Below are 19,954 nucleotides of genomic sequence, written 5' to 3' on the forward strand. Positions count from 1 at the left end.
AAAGAGGGAATGTTGGGATTTAGAGATTCTTTTATTGCTGCCATATAATCTGCCTTATGATAAATGCATTAATAACATGTTCTACAGTATTATTTTATCAGTAATATTGTTTACAGGGTTCATATTGCATTGAATATGTTTGTCATCACATTCATTCTATTCACAGGTTGAGTTTATTTTATACACAATGCATAACTGTGCTTGTTTAGAGTTGATGTTCTATCCAAGAGGGTTTTAAGCTTCACTGGTGAGAGTGTCCAGGTGATACATGTTGAAGGAAGATGAGAACATAGCAGGTTAATTGCATGCATGCTTACAATACACATAAATCTAGTAGCAGGCCTGAGCGAAGGCCCAAGTGTCTTCTGCTTCTTATTTGAGACCTGCGCCAATTCAGTCTACTTAGTGATTGAGGACGAGGGTCCATTATTAGCCCTTAGAGGCCCTGAAGCTTGAAGTTATTACCTTAAAAGGAAGGTGTTATCAAAGAGAGAAGTTATATGTCTGTTTATAGTTATTAGAGATGTACAAGATGTACCCTTGTCTGTAAACAATGACTGGACATAATGTATTTTTGACCTGTATTGACGTGTATGTGGGGGTGTGATCCTCTATGCTATAAAACCAGAACTCAGTGTATTTTTGACAGACCAAAAAAGGCCATATGCTGATGGTTGTTCTCCGTTGTCAATAAACTCATCGTTTGATTGCACTTTTCTGGGCCTCCGTCGTTTGTTGTCTGGTCTACAGTTGATCGATCTCGCTTCATATGCTTGGACACAACACTCTGTGAACAGCCAGCCTCCTTAGCTATGAACTTTTGTGGCTTCCCATCCTATGGAGGGTATCAGTGATGCTCTTCTGGCCAGTTGTCAAGTCTGTAGTCTTCCCCATATTGAACCTAACTGAGACAATTGGATCAAAGTGAAGCAATTTAATGACATCTGGGAAAACCTGCAGGTACTTTGAGTGTGACACTCAATTTAAAACATTCATGCCGTGTAAAATTTGGGGTGATGTCTTCACAGTATTCTAATTTTTTGAATTCCTGTTTTTGTGGGTTTTATGAGCTGGAAGCCCAAATTATGTACAAATAAACAGCTAAGTAGTTGAAATCATTTAAGCTGTGGGCTCTGAATGTATAATCTATGAAAGTTTAACGTTTTGAATGGAATTATGGAAATATATATACTTTTCCATGATATTCTAAGTTTTTGGAAAGGGTCTATATAAGGAAGTGAGAGCACAGCATGTAGATTTGCACAACTTAAATAAATTCTTTGTTTCATTTTTCCCAAGAAAAAAAACCAAAAGCATTGTGTTGCTGCATCACAGTTCAGCAGAATTTACAGGCTGCAGCATGCACAGTCATGTCCTTCAATGTTTGGACAGAGATTACCAGATTACCAGAGTAATCAGCAATCACTGAACGTGTCACTGAAGAATTTATTGTGTATAAAGTGCGAGTTTAAAAAAAGCAGTCTCACAGGTTCCTACAGGTCTTCCTAGCTGTAAAATGAGCCAACAGGTTTTTCTGTTGCAACGTGTTTACCGTCTTCAGCACACACCCCGCTGCGCTTCACAGTTACTGCAGGATATTTTAGAGCTGAGAGACTCAAACACAGGCTTTGTTTTGTTTTCCTCTCTCGTTTTAAATGTGTTAAAAGCAGAGCTTTAACTGAATTGTTTTTTAGAAAAAGCTTCCTGTTGCTTTGTGGGAGCTCCAGCTGTTGCACTCTACATTGACCTGACCCTGACACGTGTGAATGTGCAGTGATTCATTGGCTGAACTGGTTCAGCCGCTGGGTGTGAAAATCTGCTGAAGGTAAGAAACTCTTTAAGATTCATGTTTCACGTTAACTTTGCTGTCAGGACACATGCATGAAAAAGTTTTACATGCTTACAGCCTGATGAACAGTTCAAAATTATATCTGATACATCTGCATGTATGCATGCATTTAAACAGTAATAAAACACTGTAGGTAAAGCATATTTGAGTGTATTGCACATCATATTTGGTTTTAGATGCATCAGCTCTGCATAACTTTGATTCTGCAGGTGAGAAAGTTGGAGCAGATTTTATTCCTGGATAAAATCTTAGTATCTCAATTCTTGTCATCATGTGCACTCGCATTAATAACAAAGTGAATGCCATAACTTTTAAATCATTTTAAAACTTCATGTTACTGGATAATCCCACAACGATAGCATCAAATGTGGAAAAATATCTTATCTCTGCTCAGATGAGAGTTGATGGAGATCCTGTTTAGAGCAGTTTGCAAGTGGACCTCTGTGTTCACATGTACATGCAAAGGAAAACAAAACAAAAAGCAAGCAGATGTCATTTAGCTTCCAGTAATGCCGTCAATGAGATCATTACTGACTTTTTATTGCAGGAGTCAATAAATTTAAAGCCATATTAAAAAAACAAACAAATACATTTATTGCCTCTGACAGTGAAACCACTGTGGGCTAAAACAAGGTGGTGGAAAATCTGCGTACTAATGACTTTAACTTGTGAGATGATCGGGGTAAAATGAGCATTTTGAAGAAGCTGAGTGGTTCAGAAGTAAAGACGTGCAGGTGATCAGCTCTGTGTGAGCAAAAAAGCTCTGAATGAGCTTGTTTGCTCATTCAGAACTCATAACTATGCACTGTTATGACATCATCTTTTTGTTATAACCTCAGAAAGATTCAGAGACTTTTGAGTGTTGGTTGTTTTCAGGCAGCGCTGCATTAAACTCCCACCTGACTTTGAGGAGGACTTTTGAGGAGGTATTAGAATACCTTCTATGATTAAAACCCCCCAAAACAATCATGAAAATAAGCGTGGATCAGAATCTGGCAATTATAAGTTAGAATTCTAAAGTCTTTAAGATGCTTTTCATTATTTAAGTCAAGCTTAGTGATAAACCAGTACACCCACGGCTGCACAATGTAAATAACAGCTGTAGGTAAACTGGCAAACGTACTTTCAAAAAGTCAATAAATCCTCAAGACTGATGTGTAGCGCAGATCAATGCTTTTATACTGATTTTTTATTTATTTTATTTATTCATGCAAATATTTCATTATGAACTCTAATCCTATTTGTCAGAATTGATATAAAATATAAATGAGCTAATAAATTGTTGTGTGGTTTAGCTTCAGTGAATTAGCTCCAGCTGTGGTTTACACTTTAATTACTCAACAATGATATAGAATAGAATTATTTTCATGAATAACATTTGTGCTTTTACTTAAGTAAAAATGTACTTTTACAGAATGTACGTGAAGTATAGTATTGGTACTTTTATATAAGTATAGGATTTAGGATAGGTAAAGACAGATATAACCACAAAGCATTACAACTTAGCACACTTATCACACAGCAGCTACAAGCATGGTGTGTAATGTAGTAATAAGAGCCTGTAGATTTCCACAGCATGATGCAACATCTCTTTATTAGACACTAGTTCAGACCAATGAGCTACTTACCAAATGACAGCCTGTCATATCCTACTCTCCAGTCTACTCCACAGTCTGTCTGTTCAGAGAACCCAAAACATTACCTGGATGAAATATTACAGTGGTGCCTGAACCCACAGTGAGTTGAGTAACCTGAAATGTCCATCAAAGTGACCCCGTCCTCCTTTGGGCTCTGCCTCCAAACTTTCAAAAGTAAATTTAGTCGTGCCAGCAGCACTCCTCTCCAAATGCAGAGAGTGTGAAACTGTAGCGAAGTTTTAATTTCGCCCATGAAATGAAATTATTTGCTCAGATTATCTTTTTGCTTGTGCATTTGTTATGACATATAATTCTGTAGCGATGCATGAGGGAGGTCACCTGGTATGAAAATCTGCACCAACCATACAGACACCAGATGAGTGTCTTAATCTCAGTTTCCGTGTTAATTCGTATTTGTTGATTATATTTTAACTGAGTCATCTGGTTTGACTGACTCATCTAAACCTGCAAAATAACCAGAAACTACTCTCCTCAAGAGCTTCCTGTGCCATAAAAGTAGAAAAAAAATGGAAATCTTCTGTGCTGACGTACAGAACTTTTATTCTTGTTTCCACAGAAGATGTTTGCTGCTGAAGCCAAAGCATTTGTCCAGACGCTGGGAGAAACAGACCTCATCTCTAATGATAACTTAAACTGTAAAATGGATCTGCTGACTCTGGTCAAAGTCACTGAGGGAAGTTTTTGGCCAGTACAGAAGTACAAAGTGATACACTGCAGCCTGCCTGAGCTCATGGAGGAGGAAAACTTCTCTCCAGGTACGTTATCTAGAAACAAGGGTTTACTGAGTAACCATGGTTCTATGAATGAAGGTCAACAGGTTCACCTGGTGAGCTGTTTAGGAGACAGTTTAAAATTTACCCTCCTGAGACCCAGTGCCCCTGGTACTGGGAGCAAAGGGGAAATTTCCCATTTAATCGGCTGTAACAGGCTTGGTAATGTAAGTCCCAGTGTTCTGGCAAACCGTCCCACCGTATGTAGTTTATGCACATTTCTGCTGTCACACAATAATTCCAGCATAAATTTAAGCAGGATGGTTTACCACTTAACTTTACCCATCAAAGTATACTTGTAGCTCATATTTACAAAGATACGACGGCTTGCCACTTAATTTTGAGTTGTGTGGATGCGCAGCACATGCGCAGAAATAACCAGTAGGATGATTTGTGAGGTAGGATGGATTCCCAGAACACCGGCATGTGTGGTAAACCTCTGAAACCTCTGAATCTCAGCTAAAAGCTCATATAAACCATTTCTACAACCACCAAACCTGGCGAAAACAACAATCCGATAAAAGAGCAGTTACATCATTTCGGTAAAGAAACACAACAAAGCCTCGTTGGCACGGAGCCCCGGCTAACTGAACAAACTATACCGGTTAGAAAACAGAAATCTCACAGATTCATCTCACAACATTTCTGATGACTGACAATCAATAATGTGAAAATCAGGTTTACCGTGTTCATTGTTTCTACTGTGTAAACATCCATTTGGCACTACAGAATGTTTCCTTCCTAACTTGATCTTCCAAAACGCATCAGAGCTGTTTTGTTAAAAATCACTATTTTCTGCCCAGTTACAGACATTTGATTGGACCAGGGCAAGTGTCGTAATTTAGGGTCATGTGTATTTTTCACCTTGCAACTTCTAATTGATGGAACTGACATGAAGAACGCCACATTACTGTGATTCATTTGGCTCAAACAATTCAAAAGAGATGTTGATCATACAAATTGGCCAAAAGAAGCTGAAGTCACAGCCCCTCAGAGTTTAAAGGGAAAACACACATTTCCAGATCTTGATTAGCACAGTAAAAAAAGATGCATTGTACCTGAGTGTGTGGGTAATTCTTCAAATAATATTCAAAAATGTTAGGCCAGTAAATTAAGTTAAATTATTTTTGCTGTTCAGTACCTAAGAAAATTTTAGCTGACAGATGGTGCCAAAATGTGCCAAAATACAAAACTGCTGGGTATCTATTCATTTAAAGTGCTGTAATTTTACACTGTTTCACTTCAGAAGCACAAGTCTTTGCAAAGATAATGTTCATATGTTGATTCCTGGTTTTCTGGAGTTAAATGTGAACCAAAGCATATTTTGGTTATAAGTGGTTATATGCAATAAAATCCAAACCTAAATTAGGTGAGGAAAAACTTAACATAGTTTTTCTCTGTTCCAGCCTCACTAACTTTGAAACGATAATATCTGCTGCAATATTTACATCTCTGATGTTAGCTTTATTTTGATACCAAGTTTATTTATATACAGCTGGTAATTGCAGAAAAATACTCCATTCATTTTGGGCATGTCATTTTCGAGCAGAAAGCTCAGAAAGCCCCTTTTTGCTTTACAGGTTTTAAAGAGCCAAGGGAACGTTGGCATACAACCAAATAACACCTCAGTGAATCCGAGAGCCAGTTTTAAGGTTTGCAAGTCCACCATGGTCAGGCAGAAAGGATGCTGAACCCCCAAAAAGTGCAACTATAATGTGACTAATATCGGGTATGACCCCGCTGTAAAGCCTTGAATAAAAGGTTTCTAAACCCACTAACCCTGCCACTCATGAACCTGTGTCTCCTAAACAGTTCACCCTCACTGAGCTGACCTGCATGGCAGCATGCTGACCTCATATGAAACAGAAAAAATGAAACCCAGTATAAAAAATGATGCTCCGTTCTCCTGCCAGATTACACCGAGGAAGTCTTGGTGGAGGACTTTAAGATCACTGCAGAGAAGAGTGGGAGTGGAGGTGTAGGTGGAGAATGCAGTAATGTAGGTGAAGCTTATATTAATGCCAGCACTAGTTCTGTGGATGGTCTGGTTCAGCCCGTCAGCATGATGACAAAGAAGGCCAATGTTAAAACTGTGGTGAGCAGATTCAAGGGCAGGTACGTCTGTCTCTTTGCTTATTTATTTATTTATTTATTTATTTATTTATTTATGTATTTTCAAAATAAAAGCCAACCTTTTCCTATCTGTTGGTTCCTTCTGATTCCAGGAAAATACATAAGGACAGCTTGGACGTGCTGGGATTGAAAGAGAAGGATAAACTGATGTTTGTTTCTCAAATAGTTTACAACTCCAGCCCTGTCAAAGTTATTAGAAAGTCTACGACTGATGGCTCCATTTTCACTTCTTATGTAAAGATGCTGAGTGTCTTTGCAAAGGTGAGTGAGTGAATTCAGTGGTCTGCAGGGACGAGACTATCTGTTTCTGATTTCACATGCAGGAACCCATAGACTGTTTTAGGAGAAACCAAGACCTTGTAGGTCATTTCAGGGCCACTGTAAGGAGACAAACCTGCTAAGTGGGACACTAAGGTAGTTTATTTGAAATCCAACAAACATGAACAGCAGACTGACTGTTACAATCAGTGTATAATATGCCAATGTTTTTGGTTTATTTACAGACATAGTATTTGAAGCTTTTATCCATATAACTCGTGTGTCAAGAGGGTTGGACACTTATTCTGTCACCTCATGATTCCTTCAGACTGAGTGAAGAAATGCAGACTAAACGAGGCTTAAAGCCTGGCACCGGACTTAAACCATGGCTGAAGGTGTTATTTATCTGGGGTGGCACTGCAGGCCTGAACCTGTCCAGAAAATATCTGGTGCAGCTGATTGTAAGAAGACACAGCTCACTGTGACTGGACGTTAAACAGGCTTTAACGTGCAGGTTTGATGGCATGTGAGAGCAGTGCAGGTAACAAACAGTGCAGTTAAAGAGTAACAAAAACATGAGTGACAAAGAGCGATAAATCTTCTACTGTTAAAGTGACCATGAAATGATTTTGAAATGAGAGAACTGATTCAAAACCTAAACAGAATTAAACTGAAACTAGAGTTAATTGATTTACTTAGAAATAATTCCCGCAGTAACAGTTATCAGGCAGTGTTTAGTTGTCTTTGATAAATTCATTTGTATGATCGGATCTAATCTTTAAGTGACATTTTGATGCACACTTGATACAACTTAGTGGGGGTAATGCACCAATTCGTTGTTTGTCAACTGCCAATAAACACTGAGCAGAAGGAGAAATTATTTGCAAATAGTGAAAATAGTTGTTACTTTCTATAACTCCAGTTCTCTGAGTATATCTGTTGTTCGTGTGGGGTCGCCTGCTGTGGCTCGGTTGCCGTCAGCAGCTTCAGAACTCTCAAAGTCATAGTAAAGAGTCTCTGACCTTGTCTCCCTCTCGTTGTGATTGTACAGATGTATTATTGGTCTAAATGATAATAAAATAATAATAATAACGTGTTTCTTCAGGGGAGCAGTAAGGTGGAGACAAGCTTCACTGTGCCAGCAAAATCCATCTTTGCTTACGGCCTGGTGGAGATAAAGATTGAGGATGAGAAGCTGAGTAAGAGCACAACACTGTGTTTAATGTGTGTGTGTGTGTGTGTGTGTGTGTGTGTGTGTGTGTGTGTGTGTGTGTGTGTGTGTGTGTGTGTTGGTGTCACTGAGCAGTCTTTCTCTTTTTCTCTCATTTAGAGATCTCATGTGAGCCGTGGACTCGTAGCTTACTCGGTAGGTGGTCTGAACTTTTCTTCTGTTACACATTTGAAAAAAACTTTGATGTCATATTTATATTCACAGTCGCACTCACAGGCTCACTGTTACTGAGAGAAAAACATCTGTATCAAACTGTAAACCAAAGACGACAGAGCATTGAGCTTTCAGTTAAGACTGTCGGCTGATTTAATCTCTGCCGAGTATATTCAGAGTTTATTTAGTCTGCGGCATTGTTAAAATCAGACACTTCAGACACTTTCCAGATTTAAAAATGCTTTCATCAGTAAAAAAAACTCCTTATGCTCTTTCTCTCTTTGTCGTAAATCCCTCCTTTGCCTGTTCCAACATGACTGCACACAGTAGGTCCATGAAAACATGCATGAGTTATCTGTAAAGGCTGAGCCAACATCATAATATACCCTATGGATTAACAATGGGATGTCTTATGCGTGTCATGTCAGATGATTGACTTTTGGCAATAAAGTGTAGCTATCAGTTGAATATCAGTAGAAAAAAAAAAACTAAGAATAAACAAAGAGTCAGTCTGACCAGACTTTGATTGTCAAATGTGAGTTTGTCTGTGGTTCAGTTTTGTAAGAGTAAAGACTTCAAACTCTGTGGAGGTTGGTGGAAGTCATTTGATTTTCAGGTGATAATGATTTTGAGATCTGTTTCCAGATTGGCTCCTTGGTGACGACGTAAGCAATCCAACTGTGCAAAAAGTAAAAGAAGGTAAGTGTGTGTTTAAATCTGCTGAGTTCTTCACAGTTCTGAAATAATCAGTTTGTTATCTTTAGAGACTTAAGACCTGCTGTTTAACAAACTGCTGGTTCCAGCACAAACTCTGTTTTCATTTACTGACAGTGTGGTCAGCTCATTGCTGCTGTTTCTTTGTTTGCTGCAGAACTGGAAATGAAGGAAGCTCTTCTGCAGCCGCTGGCAGATCTTCCTGAGTCGACTCGTTGTGATCTGCTGCAAACACTCAGCGAGCTCGTAGAGGATGGAGACAATCTCTCTCTGCTGGATAAAACAGTAAGGAGAATATTTACAAAATGCTCCTCATGAGGTTTCATCTCTCACTGACATCTTTATCAGTTAATGCAATGGTGGAAACTAGCAATTCTCTCTCTTACTGGCAGATGGACAGCAGGACTGTTGTATTCTTTATTTGTTTATCTGAACAAAGAACAGACCTGCTGATATGTATTTGTGATCATAAATTGATTATAGCTTTAGTTCAGGTACACCACGCTGTCAAGCTGTGTCACTTTCCTCCCATCTGCAAGCTGCTCTGTAGCTCACCCCCAGCTCTTGCTTTCCACACATGTATGCTCCAAAACTATTAATAATAATAATAATGATGATAATAATAATAATAATCCTCTGCTCCTCTCAGCTGGATCACTGCAGTAATGGAGTGTTTGAGTGTGTTCAGTCTGAGGCTGTCTCTTCCTTCATGGACCTTCTCATTGTCTCAAACATCTCCACAAGTGAGCAGGATGCTGTTCACATGTTGGTCAGCGCCCTGCACAGTAAGTCAGATTCAAAGATTCAAAGCATTTATTGTCATATGTACAAAGAAAAGCATTTCTCTGCAATGAAATTCTTTCTGTGCTGTCCACACACAGATGCCCAGTTAATATATACAAATAGAAATAGAACAGATAAAATACAAATAGTACGAATAAATAAATAAATGAAGACAAAATTTAAGTGTGAAATAGATGTGTGTGCAAAAGAGCTATGAGCTTAATATGCAAGATGACCTGATGTGCAAAAATTAGTATTACTGTTGAAATAGGTCAGCTGTTCAAGAGTCTGATGGCAGTGGGGAAGAAGGAGTTGTTGAGTCGGGATGTTCTGGATTTCACACTTCTGAGCCTTTGTCTCGAGGGCAGAAGAGTGAACAGTCTATGTTGGGGGTGTGTCGGGTCTTTGAGAATGGAGGCAGCTCTCCTTTAGACTCTGCGATGGTAGATGCTCTGGCAGAGATGCCAACGGAGCCCTGATGATCTTCTCCGCAGTTGTTATCACTCTCAGCAGGCGTTTGTGGTCCATAGCAGTAGTGCCGCTGTACCATGTAGTGATGCAGTTGGTCACTGTGCTCTCCACAATGCAGATGTAGAACCTGCCGAGGATCTTGGCCGACATACCAAATTTCCTCAGCCTCCTCAGGATATACAGCCGCTGCTGAGCCTTCTTGATCATTTGTGTGGTGTTCAGTGTCCAGGTGAGGTCCTCAGTGATGTAGATGCCCAGGTACCTAAAGCTGCTCACCCTCTCCACTTCAAGCCTCCGGACAAACAGCAGCTGGGGGGCTTGAAGTGGAGAGGGTGAGCAGCTATAAGTACCTGATCACTGAACCCAGTCAGATAACCTGCTCTGAGACATTTATCCCATCCAGTAACATGTAGATCCTCCACATCAGGTGTGGTATGGGAGTTGGAGGTGGTGGGGCTGAGATAAAGGTGCGCAGCTGGGAGTGTGTGAGAGCTCAGCTCAGAGTTTTACCGACACATTTGAAGCAAAGCGTTTCAGCTCGTCACATCTTCATCAAACTTTGTCTTTTTTCCTCATGTTTGTGCAGCTCTGCCAGACGAAGTGCCGCCACTTCTGACTCGCTGCAGTCCAGATACTCTGAGAGTCCTCGACCAGCTGGTGGGTCCATTCACTCATTCATCTACATTCATCTACATGCTCCTCGCAACAGCTGCCAGCCTCATCACACCTTATCCTACAGACTCGGCACACTCAACATGTGTAGTCTGGCATCTTAAAACATCTTCTGTCATGTTTTTATAATGAAGAAGAATAAACTAAAACTAAAACTAAACAGAAAATCCCACAAGTGTAAAAGCATATCACCACTAGCTCTGTCCAGTGTCAGCAGCCTGTGGGCGGAGTCTTCCTCATGTTTGAATCTGATCTGAGAACAGCTCCCTCTCTGTTTCTCCAGGTGGATGGGCTGAAGGATGGTCGGGCCAACCTCCCAGAGTCCCTGCCCGTCCCCCTGCAGGAGGGAGGGGAGCTCCGCTGGGTGGCCGAGTTCATCTGTTTGAACGATCAGAAGCTGAAAGAGTTGAGTGACGGCTGGGACCGACCCGAGCTGCCCCCAGAGGTTCTGCTGGAGGTTCTGTGCCTCGCTGTGCAGGGACTCAGCCTGATGCAGCCCACAACAAACCCTTAATGTCAGCTGCTCTGATCTTTGTTAATGTGCTTTTACAGCAGCTGATGTTTGTGATGGTTCAGTGTCCAGTCAAGTGAATACATCATAGTTTTGATGTCCATCGCTGATTCCACAATTGGTGAACTTTAATTCAATGTCTCTCTCTGATTTTGTTTCCTGTTTCACTTTGTCATCTTTCAAAGATAACATCAAAAATAACCAACAGAATTCATATTCTATTAAAGTAACATACCTTTATTAAGTTCTTTACATTATTGTTATGGTTCATGTCATGTTTCCTGTAATTTGACGGTTTTCCTGGACTCTTTTTGTTTGCAGACTCCACTTTAGTCATCGCGTCTCCAACCTCTTCATGTTCATTTTGAGTTTTTTAACAAGTTGTTTATAAATACTTTTTAAATTCCTGGTTATTAAAGGTTTGAAATTACGTGAAGGGAACAAGTGGAACAGTTTTTGTATTAGAATAAAAAAGAATGTTTAAAAACATGAATGATGATGGATGATTAAGGCTGGAAATAGATAAAAGTTTCAATTTAGGGGGCAAGTCAGAAAATCATAAAAACTGTATGGAACATATCACAATTATAATGAGCTGCCTACCTATCATATTTAGGAAAATCTCATCTTAAAGTCTGTAATCTTAAAGTCTATATGCTAACTGCTGATCTAAAATTGGATTGTGCTAATGAGAGATTAATGTTGTGCTCAGAGGTAAAAACAGGGTCAACAATGTAAATAATATAAGACAGCAATGAGGTGTTACATCCTCTGTAATCCCCACTTGCCTTGTACTGACAGTGTAAGAGTGTCTGGGTGTTGTTGAGGTTTAATTGCTTCTTATCTGCGTCTGATGAGGTGTGGCTGATGGCATGTCTGAGGAGAGTTTGGGGGATATTACTTCTGGCCTTGATACTCTCTAGGTTGTTATTTTGATTGGATGTTTTTTGGTCATTTAAACTAAAAACAAAGGTTTCTACAAAGTTTGGTTTCAGTCTCCACTTCATGTTGCAGGTTTTCATTCAGATCTAATAGTGAGGTAATAATGTAAATATATGTTTGGCTCAATGAACATGAAGTAAACATGTTATCAGAATGATGAATTGTTTAATTCTCACTGGTTTCAGCATAAAACACATCTGATAAGAAGCCTTAACAATGTCACATAAGTCTCCACAGGATCCTTTAATTATGATGAAGCTCTCGCTCCATCTAGTGGTCATTACAAAAACTATCATATGAGTTAACACACTGCTGTGAGTTTAATCTGATCAGATTAACTCTCAGAGAATCAGATACTGACATTTTCTGAAAGCTTCAGAGTTTTCAAAGGCTTCCACCAAGGTCCAGGCTACATACAATACAATACAATACAATACAGTTTTATTTATATTGATTGATTGATTGACTGATATACCTTTATTAGTCCCACAAGGGGAAATTTCATGTTAAGGCTGCCGACCTATTGCACGCAATGGCGGCGCCATCTTACCCATCCGACCATACATACATTACACAAACATCACATGGGGAAGACAGGTCAGAGGGGTATAACATGGGAAAGCACAACATGAGGAAACATAAGGAGAAAAAAATAACTCCCCCCAGACTGAGCTCCAACAGGGAGATCAGTTTGAGAACAGAAAAAAACACCTTTGCATATAGCACATGAAAAAACTCTTAATACACCAAAGAAACACATGACAAGCAACAGGGATGGGTAAAGGGTGAGAGACAGCCGATGTAGACAGTACATCTGGGCCTGCAGCCTATGCGCTGGTCTCCATGATCCACCGTCAGCATCGGAAGGGAATAAGCGTCGAAGGCGTTTGGAGGGGGGATGAGTGTACATCTGCATGTGTATATATGTCTGTGTGCGTGTGTGTGTGTATATGTCCAGAGTTCAGCTGAGACAGTGTCCTTCGCCCTGCCAGGCTAAGTAAACAGTCTTCCAGCCAACCCAGGTGGCCTTGCATGGAATGGGAAGAACAGACTCAACACAGTCGTTATCAGGGAGTTTTTGTTCAGCTCCAGCCTTGAGCCCACAGCTGGCGCCGAAGGGGTAGCCGCATTATGATGGTGATTTTTCTTTTACAAACAACTCATGAGAATTTCGAGCTGTTTTTAACACTCCGACACTGGTCTCTCAATCTCCCGTTGGATAGCTGCGAGTTTCTCCATGATGTTATTAGCCGTCGATTCCGTGATCTTGTCACTCTTTTGCTCACAGAGCAGATTCTGAGACCTCACGACCACAGCCAACTGATCCGTGATGTATCCCAATATCCGCTCAGAGATGTTATTCTGAGTATTCACTGCAGCCGCTAGCGCCTCCAAGCTCTTGACCATGTTGCCTTCCGTGAGCCCTTTCTGAGAAGCCGCACCTCGTCCCATCGATTCAATCCCAGCGGGCAGCCTTGTGGGGGCTTGAACAGCCGGTTCCGCTTTATTAATTCTCCGATAAGCCAGGGCCAGCCCAGCTCCGATCAGCAAGAACCCTGTTATCATGGTTCCGAATAGGTAGATATCTTCAGCGTCCTCGATCGACAGTCCCGCCAGGCACACGATCCCCCATTTCTGCCACCCGTCCATCGTGTATCCAGCAGGGAAAGTCCCTCCAGGGCACTCGGGCTCTCCCGAGCCCAGACTTCTCGTTGAGAAAAGGGTGTCAATAGCATTCAGAGACCAGTTGATCAAATCCATAATTCTCTTTTAGGTTTTAGACACAGACTGTGAGAGAGTGTTCCAGGGAAAGTAATACAAAAAACACGAGACTAGACAAGGACATAAGAACTAAGCAGGGAAGATAAGGGAAAGGAGAGGAGAGGAGAAAAATGCGACCGCCTTCGCTGAGAGCCAAAGAGAAGCACATTTAAAACCCCAAAGGCACACCAAAGTGCTTCACAGTAATACAGAGAATCACCATAAATCGATTAACAAAGTACAGCTCGGGCACTAGCACTAGCACAGAGAGAAGGTAGGCACTAATAGACCAGAAGAGTTAAGTAAAGTAGGTATCGAACCTCAATTCAGGAGGAAGATCAGTTCAGGAATACAAAATGTTAACTAAGAAGTTAAAAACCAGCAATAAAATTAATTATAAGTTTAATAAGGGTATTAACTGGTCGGGAAAGCCAGGTTAAATAAGTAAGCTTTGTGTCTTGTTTTGAAGGATTGGACAGAGTCTGAGGCACGAATAGAAGCGGGGAGGCTATTCCAAAGGTTGGGTGCAGCTGAAGCAAAGGCACGACTGCCTCTGGTCTTCAGCCTAAACTTAGGTTGGGCCAGGAGTAATTGACCTGATGAGCTTAACGCTCAGCAAGCAGTGTACAGATTGAGAAGATCAGTGAGATAACTGGGTGCAATATCATTCAGAATTTTAAAAGTGGGTAGCAAAATTTTAAACTCAGTGCGATATTTGATTGGTAACCAATTTAATCAACAAAAGCTGGAGTGATAGAATCAAATTTTCTAGCTCCTGTAAGAAAGTGAGCAGCAGCGTTCTGAACAAGCTGTACCCTATGAAGAGAGACAGATTGGAGACCACAGTAAAGAGAATTGCAGTAGTCTAACCTGGAGGTCACAAAAGCATGGATACGTTTTTCAAGGTCCCTGCGTGTTATATAACCCTTAGCTTTAGAAATCTGGCGCAAATGAAAGAAGCCAGATTTAACTACAGATGATACTTGCTTATTGAGCTTAAAGGAGCTGTCCAAATAGATGCCCAGGTTATTTATAGAATCAGAGAGAGAGTTCGCAAGGGGCCCCAGTAGGGCAACAAGCTGGTCTCGAGGAATATGGCTATCGAACACCATAATTTCAGTTTTCTTCTCATTTAAAATGAGGGAATTATCCTACAGCCAATCTTTGACCTCTCTCAAGCAATCCAACAAGGAGTGCAGTGAAGAAGACAGATCATGAGTCAGTTGACAATAAATTTGAATGTCATCAGCGTAGCAATGATAAGAAATATTGTATTTTTCAAATATGGAGCCCAAGGGTAGCATGTACAAAGAGAACAATAGAGGACCCAATATATCAGCATCTATCCAAGAGGCAGGAATTAAACCAGTTACCCACATAGCAGGCAGGTCTGACCCGGATCTGGTGTCAAGCCGGCACTGCTGGCTGACTTCTGGCATGGTAAGTGGTATGTCAACCAGATGTTGGCCAGGTCTGGCAATGATGACACTGTTTATGTGATGGCATGCCTTTTCTGGCCCAATTGTGGTTTGGTGTATGTGGCCCAGGGTCATAGAAAACAGGTATTCCCCGGATCCGGCATCAAGCTGGTACTTCTGACTGACTGGTGTCATGGCAGGGTCTGATTGGGTGAATGTGGCATGTTGTATAGAGCACTTTGAGTAATCCGAGAGAATAGAAAAGTGCTATATAAGAATCCGTCCATTCACCTTCTGAACAGAGTTTCGTCATGTTACTTTTGCACTATTATGTTCTGGCACATGTTGTTATTACATGGCTTGATTAAGGTACACATTAGGCTGATATCTGGGGCCAGAGCTGAAACTGTTCTGGGTCAGCACAGGGCCAGCAGTGTGTCTGCAACTGGCCCGTGGCTGCACACAACTAACACATGGCCCACATACTGCATAGAATGATGGCCCTTTGGCGGCCCAGATCAGGTTTGCCAGAGGTAATCCACACATGGGCCAGCACAGGACCACCAGTGTGTCTGCAACTGGCCTTGTGCTGGCCCATGTGTGGGCCAGATCCAGGCCATACCAATTTTGCTATGTGGGCAGTGTCTGAGATGGAACAACAGGTGGAAAGCATAGAGTTAGCAAAGCCATCAACCAAGGGGAGTGTATAACAGTTAGTATCCGTACAATCTGAATCAAAAAGGGCAGAGCTTAAAAAGGCTGTAGTAAAATTAGAAATACCAGCAGTATTCAAACAAATTTGAACACTAAGTATAAGTAATTACTTGATAATAACTGCTTTTAATGGTCAGTAAATATAAATTAGCATTTTAGGTTACTGATAAGATGTTGTTGGTAACAAATACAAATAGTCCAGTCAACAAGAATCAAACTCTTTTTTCTTTTAAAATGAGAAAATTCTGCAACATCTAAGTAAGAATGGACTTCTTGCTGAGCTTGCGCCTACCAGAAGCATTTCTGACTGGTAATCATTAATCTGGAGGAAGCTGTGGGTCATTCATGTTTCTGTGGTAAAAGAAAGAGAAGCAGATGATGATTTGTCTTTGGATTTTTGTCAAAGAAAGAAGAATTGAAAATGTCCAGTTCAGAAAAGCAGAATTGAAAAGTTTGAATGATTTCTATTCAACAGTGAGATGCACTTCATTAGTGTGTCTTCTGTTAACAACTAATCAAATCAAAGTTTAATACAAGACAGAATAAAGCTGCTGCTAGTTGGCAGAATTATTGTACAGTTTACATTAACACACAAACTGGTGCAGAGCAGGCTGTTCTATTCACATACTCACTGTTTGGTTTGGTCCCAGTTAGCAGTCATCAGTCTGAATATTAGCTGATGATGTTCTTTACTATTGCTTGCCAAATTCCACCTTTAAACTGACTAAGGGCTGAAAAGAAGTATCCATGGTGTGAAACTCTGTCCATCCATCCAAATCTCCACTTACTCCTCAGCAGCAGCTGTCTCTGTAAAAATCAGCTCGGGAATTAAATATGTGAGAGCACATTATGTCACCACTTCCCCAATTAAACCACAAAATACATGAAATCATGACACTTGTGCTCTGTAAGATGAATTCCAGGATTAGAGTATGCCTGAAAGAAAGTGAGAAAAGAAGAAAGAGGAGCTGAGATGTTGAGACTAACTGACTAAACCGTGTATGAGGGACACTCATGTTTGAGCATGGTGCAAAACAACATGTGATTACATCCATAATTTTTCCAGAGCTCCTGGTGAGCCCCAGTGCCTCTCCTTAGCTGGAGACACCTCATTTAGTAGGTATCCTGGTAGCAGCCATCAGTTTGAATATTAGCTGATGATGAGCTTCACTATCACTATCATGAATGATTCTGTCAAAAGCATAATTTGCTCAGAGCTTCCTGACCTGCAGTCTATTTACACTAAGTGGTACAGTACCAAAGACCTCTCCCATCCCAGGAATGGACTCTTCTCACTGTTGAGGTCAAGGAAGCGCTTTTGCTCCCTTAAGCCAGAAAGATTGAGGAGGAGCTTTTTTCTCCAGGCTATTCAGGCCCTGAACCAGGCGTAGGACTGGACTGAATTTGAAATTTGAAATATTGAATCCAACTCAGCTCTGACCTCCTTCTGAATGCTGCCAGTGTCGGGACTAGTTAAATGAAAACCTGAAAACCTAGGCACCATTTGGCAGAAGCTCATTTCTGCTGCTCGGGTATGTTTAATTTTTATGTTAGATGTTATGTTAGTTGGGTTGTTTCAGAGAGAAAATGTCCCTCACTTGGTTTTTGTGATTGGCCAACATGGCTGCCTAGAAGGTAATGTTGGGGTGATCTCTGAGCCAAGTTAGCTCTTTCTTTTCTTCCCCTTCTTACTTTTTTGTGCCGAGTAAAGACACACTATACAAAACTTCTTTATGATCTGGCAACCTTATTACAATGTCTGACTTTTCAACCTGTTCTCGCTGGAATCCTACCCTGAGCCAGCAGGCTATGCTGACTCAATGCTAGGCACCCAAGAGGGAGTCCTCCTGGGAAGAAGCTGAAGTCCAGGCGAGGCAGACAGGGAGGAGCTGACCGAAGGCTCTGGCAATTGATTAGCAACAGAAGGCTAAACCTCCCAGCCATACTGTTCACAAACGTTCAGTCTCTGGAAGATAAAATGGACGAGCTCCATGCTCAGATTTCCACGCAGAAGGATATTCAGAATTGGTCCATATTGTATTTCTGTGAAACCTGGCTGGGGGAAAGCCACCCTACAAGGCAAAAAACACCAGACGGCTACAGGGTCTTGAAGGAGGACTGGTGTGCTCGAGGTGGAGAAACGGCTGCCCTCGTCAAACAATCGTGGTTGCACTGACTGTAAGATCATTCTAAGTTCTGTTCTGAAATTGTGGAGTGTTTTGTGTATATTTCCCCCTCTGCTAAGGAGGGGGCTGCATTGAAGGAGCTACACCACATGATCATTGAACATGAAATCAAGTATCCTGATGTCGCTGCTATCATGCTGGGAGATTTTAACATCTGCAATCTCTGAAAAAACATACCTAAACTGCATCAGTTTGTGACCTTCCCCACTAGGGTAAATAAAACACTGGACCACTGCTACAGTAACATCAGAAATGCCTTTTCAACTGAACCAAAACCCCATTTTGGAAAGTCTGATTACCTAGTGATCTGCCTCAAGCCAGTTTACAACAAAAGGCTCAAGACAAAGTCTGATGGTGTGAATGTTAGTCTGCAGGGCTGCTTAGAGGCCACAAACTGCAGCATGTTCAAAGAAGCCACAGATGGCATCCACAAATACACAGAGACTGTGAGTGACTATATTGGTTGTCAAAGGTTTATTGGGCACATAAAGGGAAAGGCGGGATGCCTTCAAGTCAGGAGAGCAAGTGGAGTATAGGAGCTGCAGAAGTCCATCAGAGCAGCAAAAAGGGCCCATTTACAAACAATTAAAGGCTACTACCTCAACCACAACACGCTCAGCATGTGGCAGGGAATTAAATCTCTAACAAACTACAGAGGGAACCACAACTACAACAGACACCTGAGATGCCACCCTTCCAGACAGCCTTCTAGGCCAGGTTTGACTGGCTGAACACAGACACACTCTCAAAAGCCTCCAGTGACCCCATGGAAACTGCCTTCCAGGTGACACACACACAGGGCACACTTGTCTACGGAGAGTAGAATGACCTCATCCTCAGCAGAGAAAGAAATGTTACTGGACTATAGGGAAAATCCTCCCCCTCTGCAGCCTCTTATTATCAAAGGGACAGAGGAAAAGGGGGTCAAAAGCCACAGATTCCTGGGACTGCAGGTCACATCAGATCAGAGACTCTGCTTTCCTCCAGAGCAGAGTAAAATCATATCTCTCTAACAGGAGCTTCTGTGTTAAGTTGGGTTCAGCTTCATCCTCTGCGGCCCCTCTGCCATGGGGTGTACCACAGGGATCTATTCTTGAGCCACTACTGTTTTCATTGTATCTCCTTCCACTAGGTGCGATCTTTTGTTTCATTTCATTCATATGCTGACGATTGCCAGCTTTATCTACCTTTCAGTCACTCTGATAGCTCCTCAGTTGGACTTCTGCTTGATTGTCTCAGTGATGTTAAGTCATGGATGACTCTAAATTTTTTAAAATTTTAATGAACATAAAACGGAAGCAATTTCATTCAGTCCCAGTCGTTGGAAACTGTCATCCATGCTTTTATAACCTCGTGCTTGGATTACTGCAACTCCCTTTTAGTAGGGGTTGGCAAGGCACTCTGTCACACCTGCAACTGGTGCAGAATGCTGCGGCATGGTTTTTAACTGGTAAAAGAAAATTTGAGCATATTACTCCGGTTTGGGCCTCCCAACACTGGCTTCCAATTGAATTTAGGATCTATATTAAAATCCTTTTACTGGTTTTTAAATCTTTAAACGGTCTGGCACCTGTATATTTGTCTGATCAGCTGAAGCCCTATGTCCCCCCTTGCTCACTCCGGTCAGCGGAGCAGCTGTTGCTCTCAGTTCCTAAATCCCGTTTGAAACTTAGAGGAGACTGAGCGTTCTCTATTGTGGCCCTGAAGCTTTGGAATGATCTTCCTCTGCC

General features: G+C 41.3%; 1 protein-coding gene across 2 annotated transcripts; it reads left to right on the plus strand.

Moving 5' to 3' along the window:
• Nucleotides 1–1,187: 1,187 nt before the first annotated feature.
• LOC102083072 (uncharacterized) lies at nt 1,188–11,690 on the plus strand. 2 transcript variants are annotated; one of them, XM_019361411.2, is made up of 11 exons: nt 1,188–1,825; nt 4,064–4,262; nt 6,191–6,392; nt 6,503–6,671; nt 7,774–7,867; nt 7,999–8,034; nt 8,698–8,751; nt 8,924–9,051; nt 9,416–9,551; nt 10,607–10,677; nt 10,976–11,690. In XM_019361411.2, exons 2-11 carry the CDS (start codon nt 4,067–4,069, stop codon nt 11,204–11,206), a joined length of 1,317 nt encoding a protein of 438 aa, XP_019216956.1. In that variant the 5' UTR covers nt 1,188–1,825; nt 4,064–4,066; the 3' UTR covers nt 11,207–11,690. The 2 variants fall into 2 exon arrangements, with proteins under 2 accessions (XP_019216956.1, XP_019216957.1); XM_019361412.2 differs by lacking the exons at nt 1,188–1,825; nt 4,064–4,262 and adding an exon at nt 5,838–6,006 and having other exon boundaries at nt 6,090–6,392.
• Nucleotides 11,691–19,954: the final 8,264 nt, after the last annotated feature.

Source organism: Oreochromis niloticus, linkage group LG7 (genome assembly GCF_001858045.2).
Source record: "Oreochromis niloticus isolate F11D_XX linkage group LG7, O_niloticus_UMD_NMBU, whole genome shotgun sequence".
In the NCBI taxonomy this organism is placed as follows: domain Eukaryota; kingdom Metazoa; phylum Chordata; class Actinopteri; order Cichliformes; family Cichlidae; genus Oreochromis; species Oreochromis niloticus.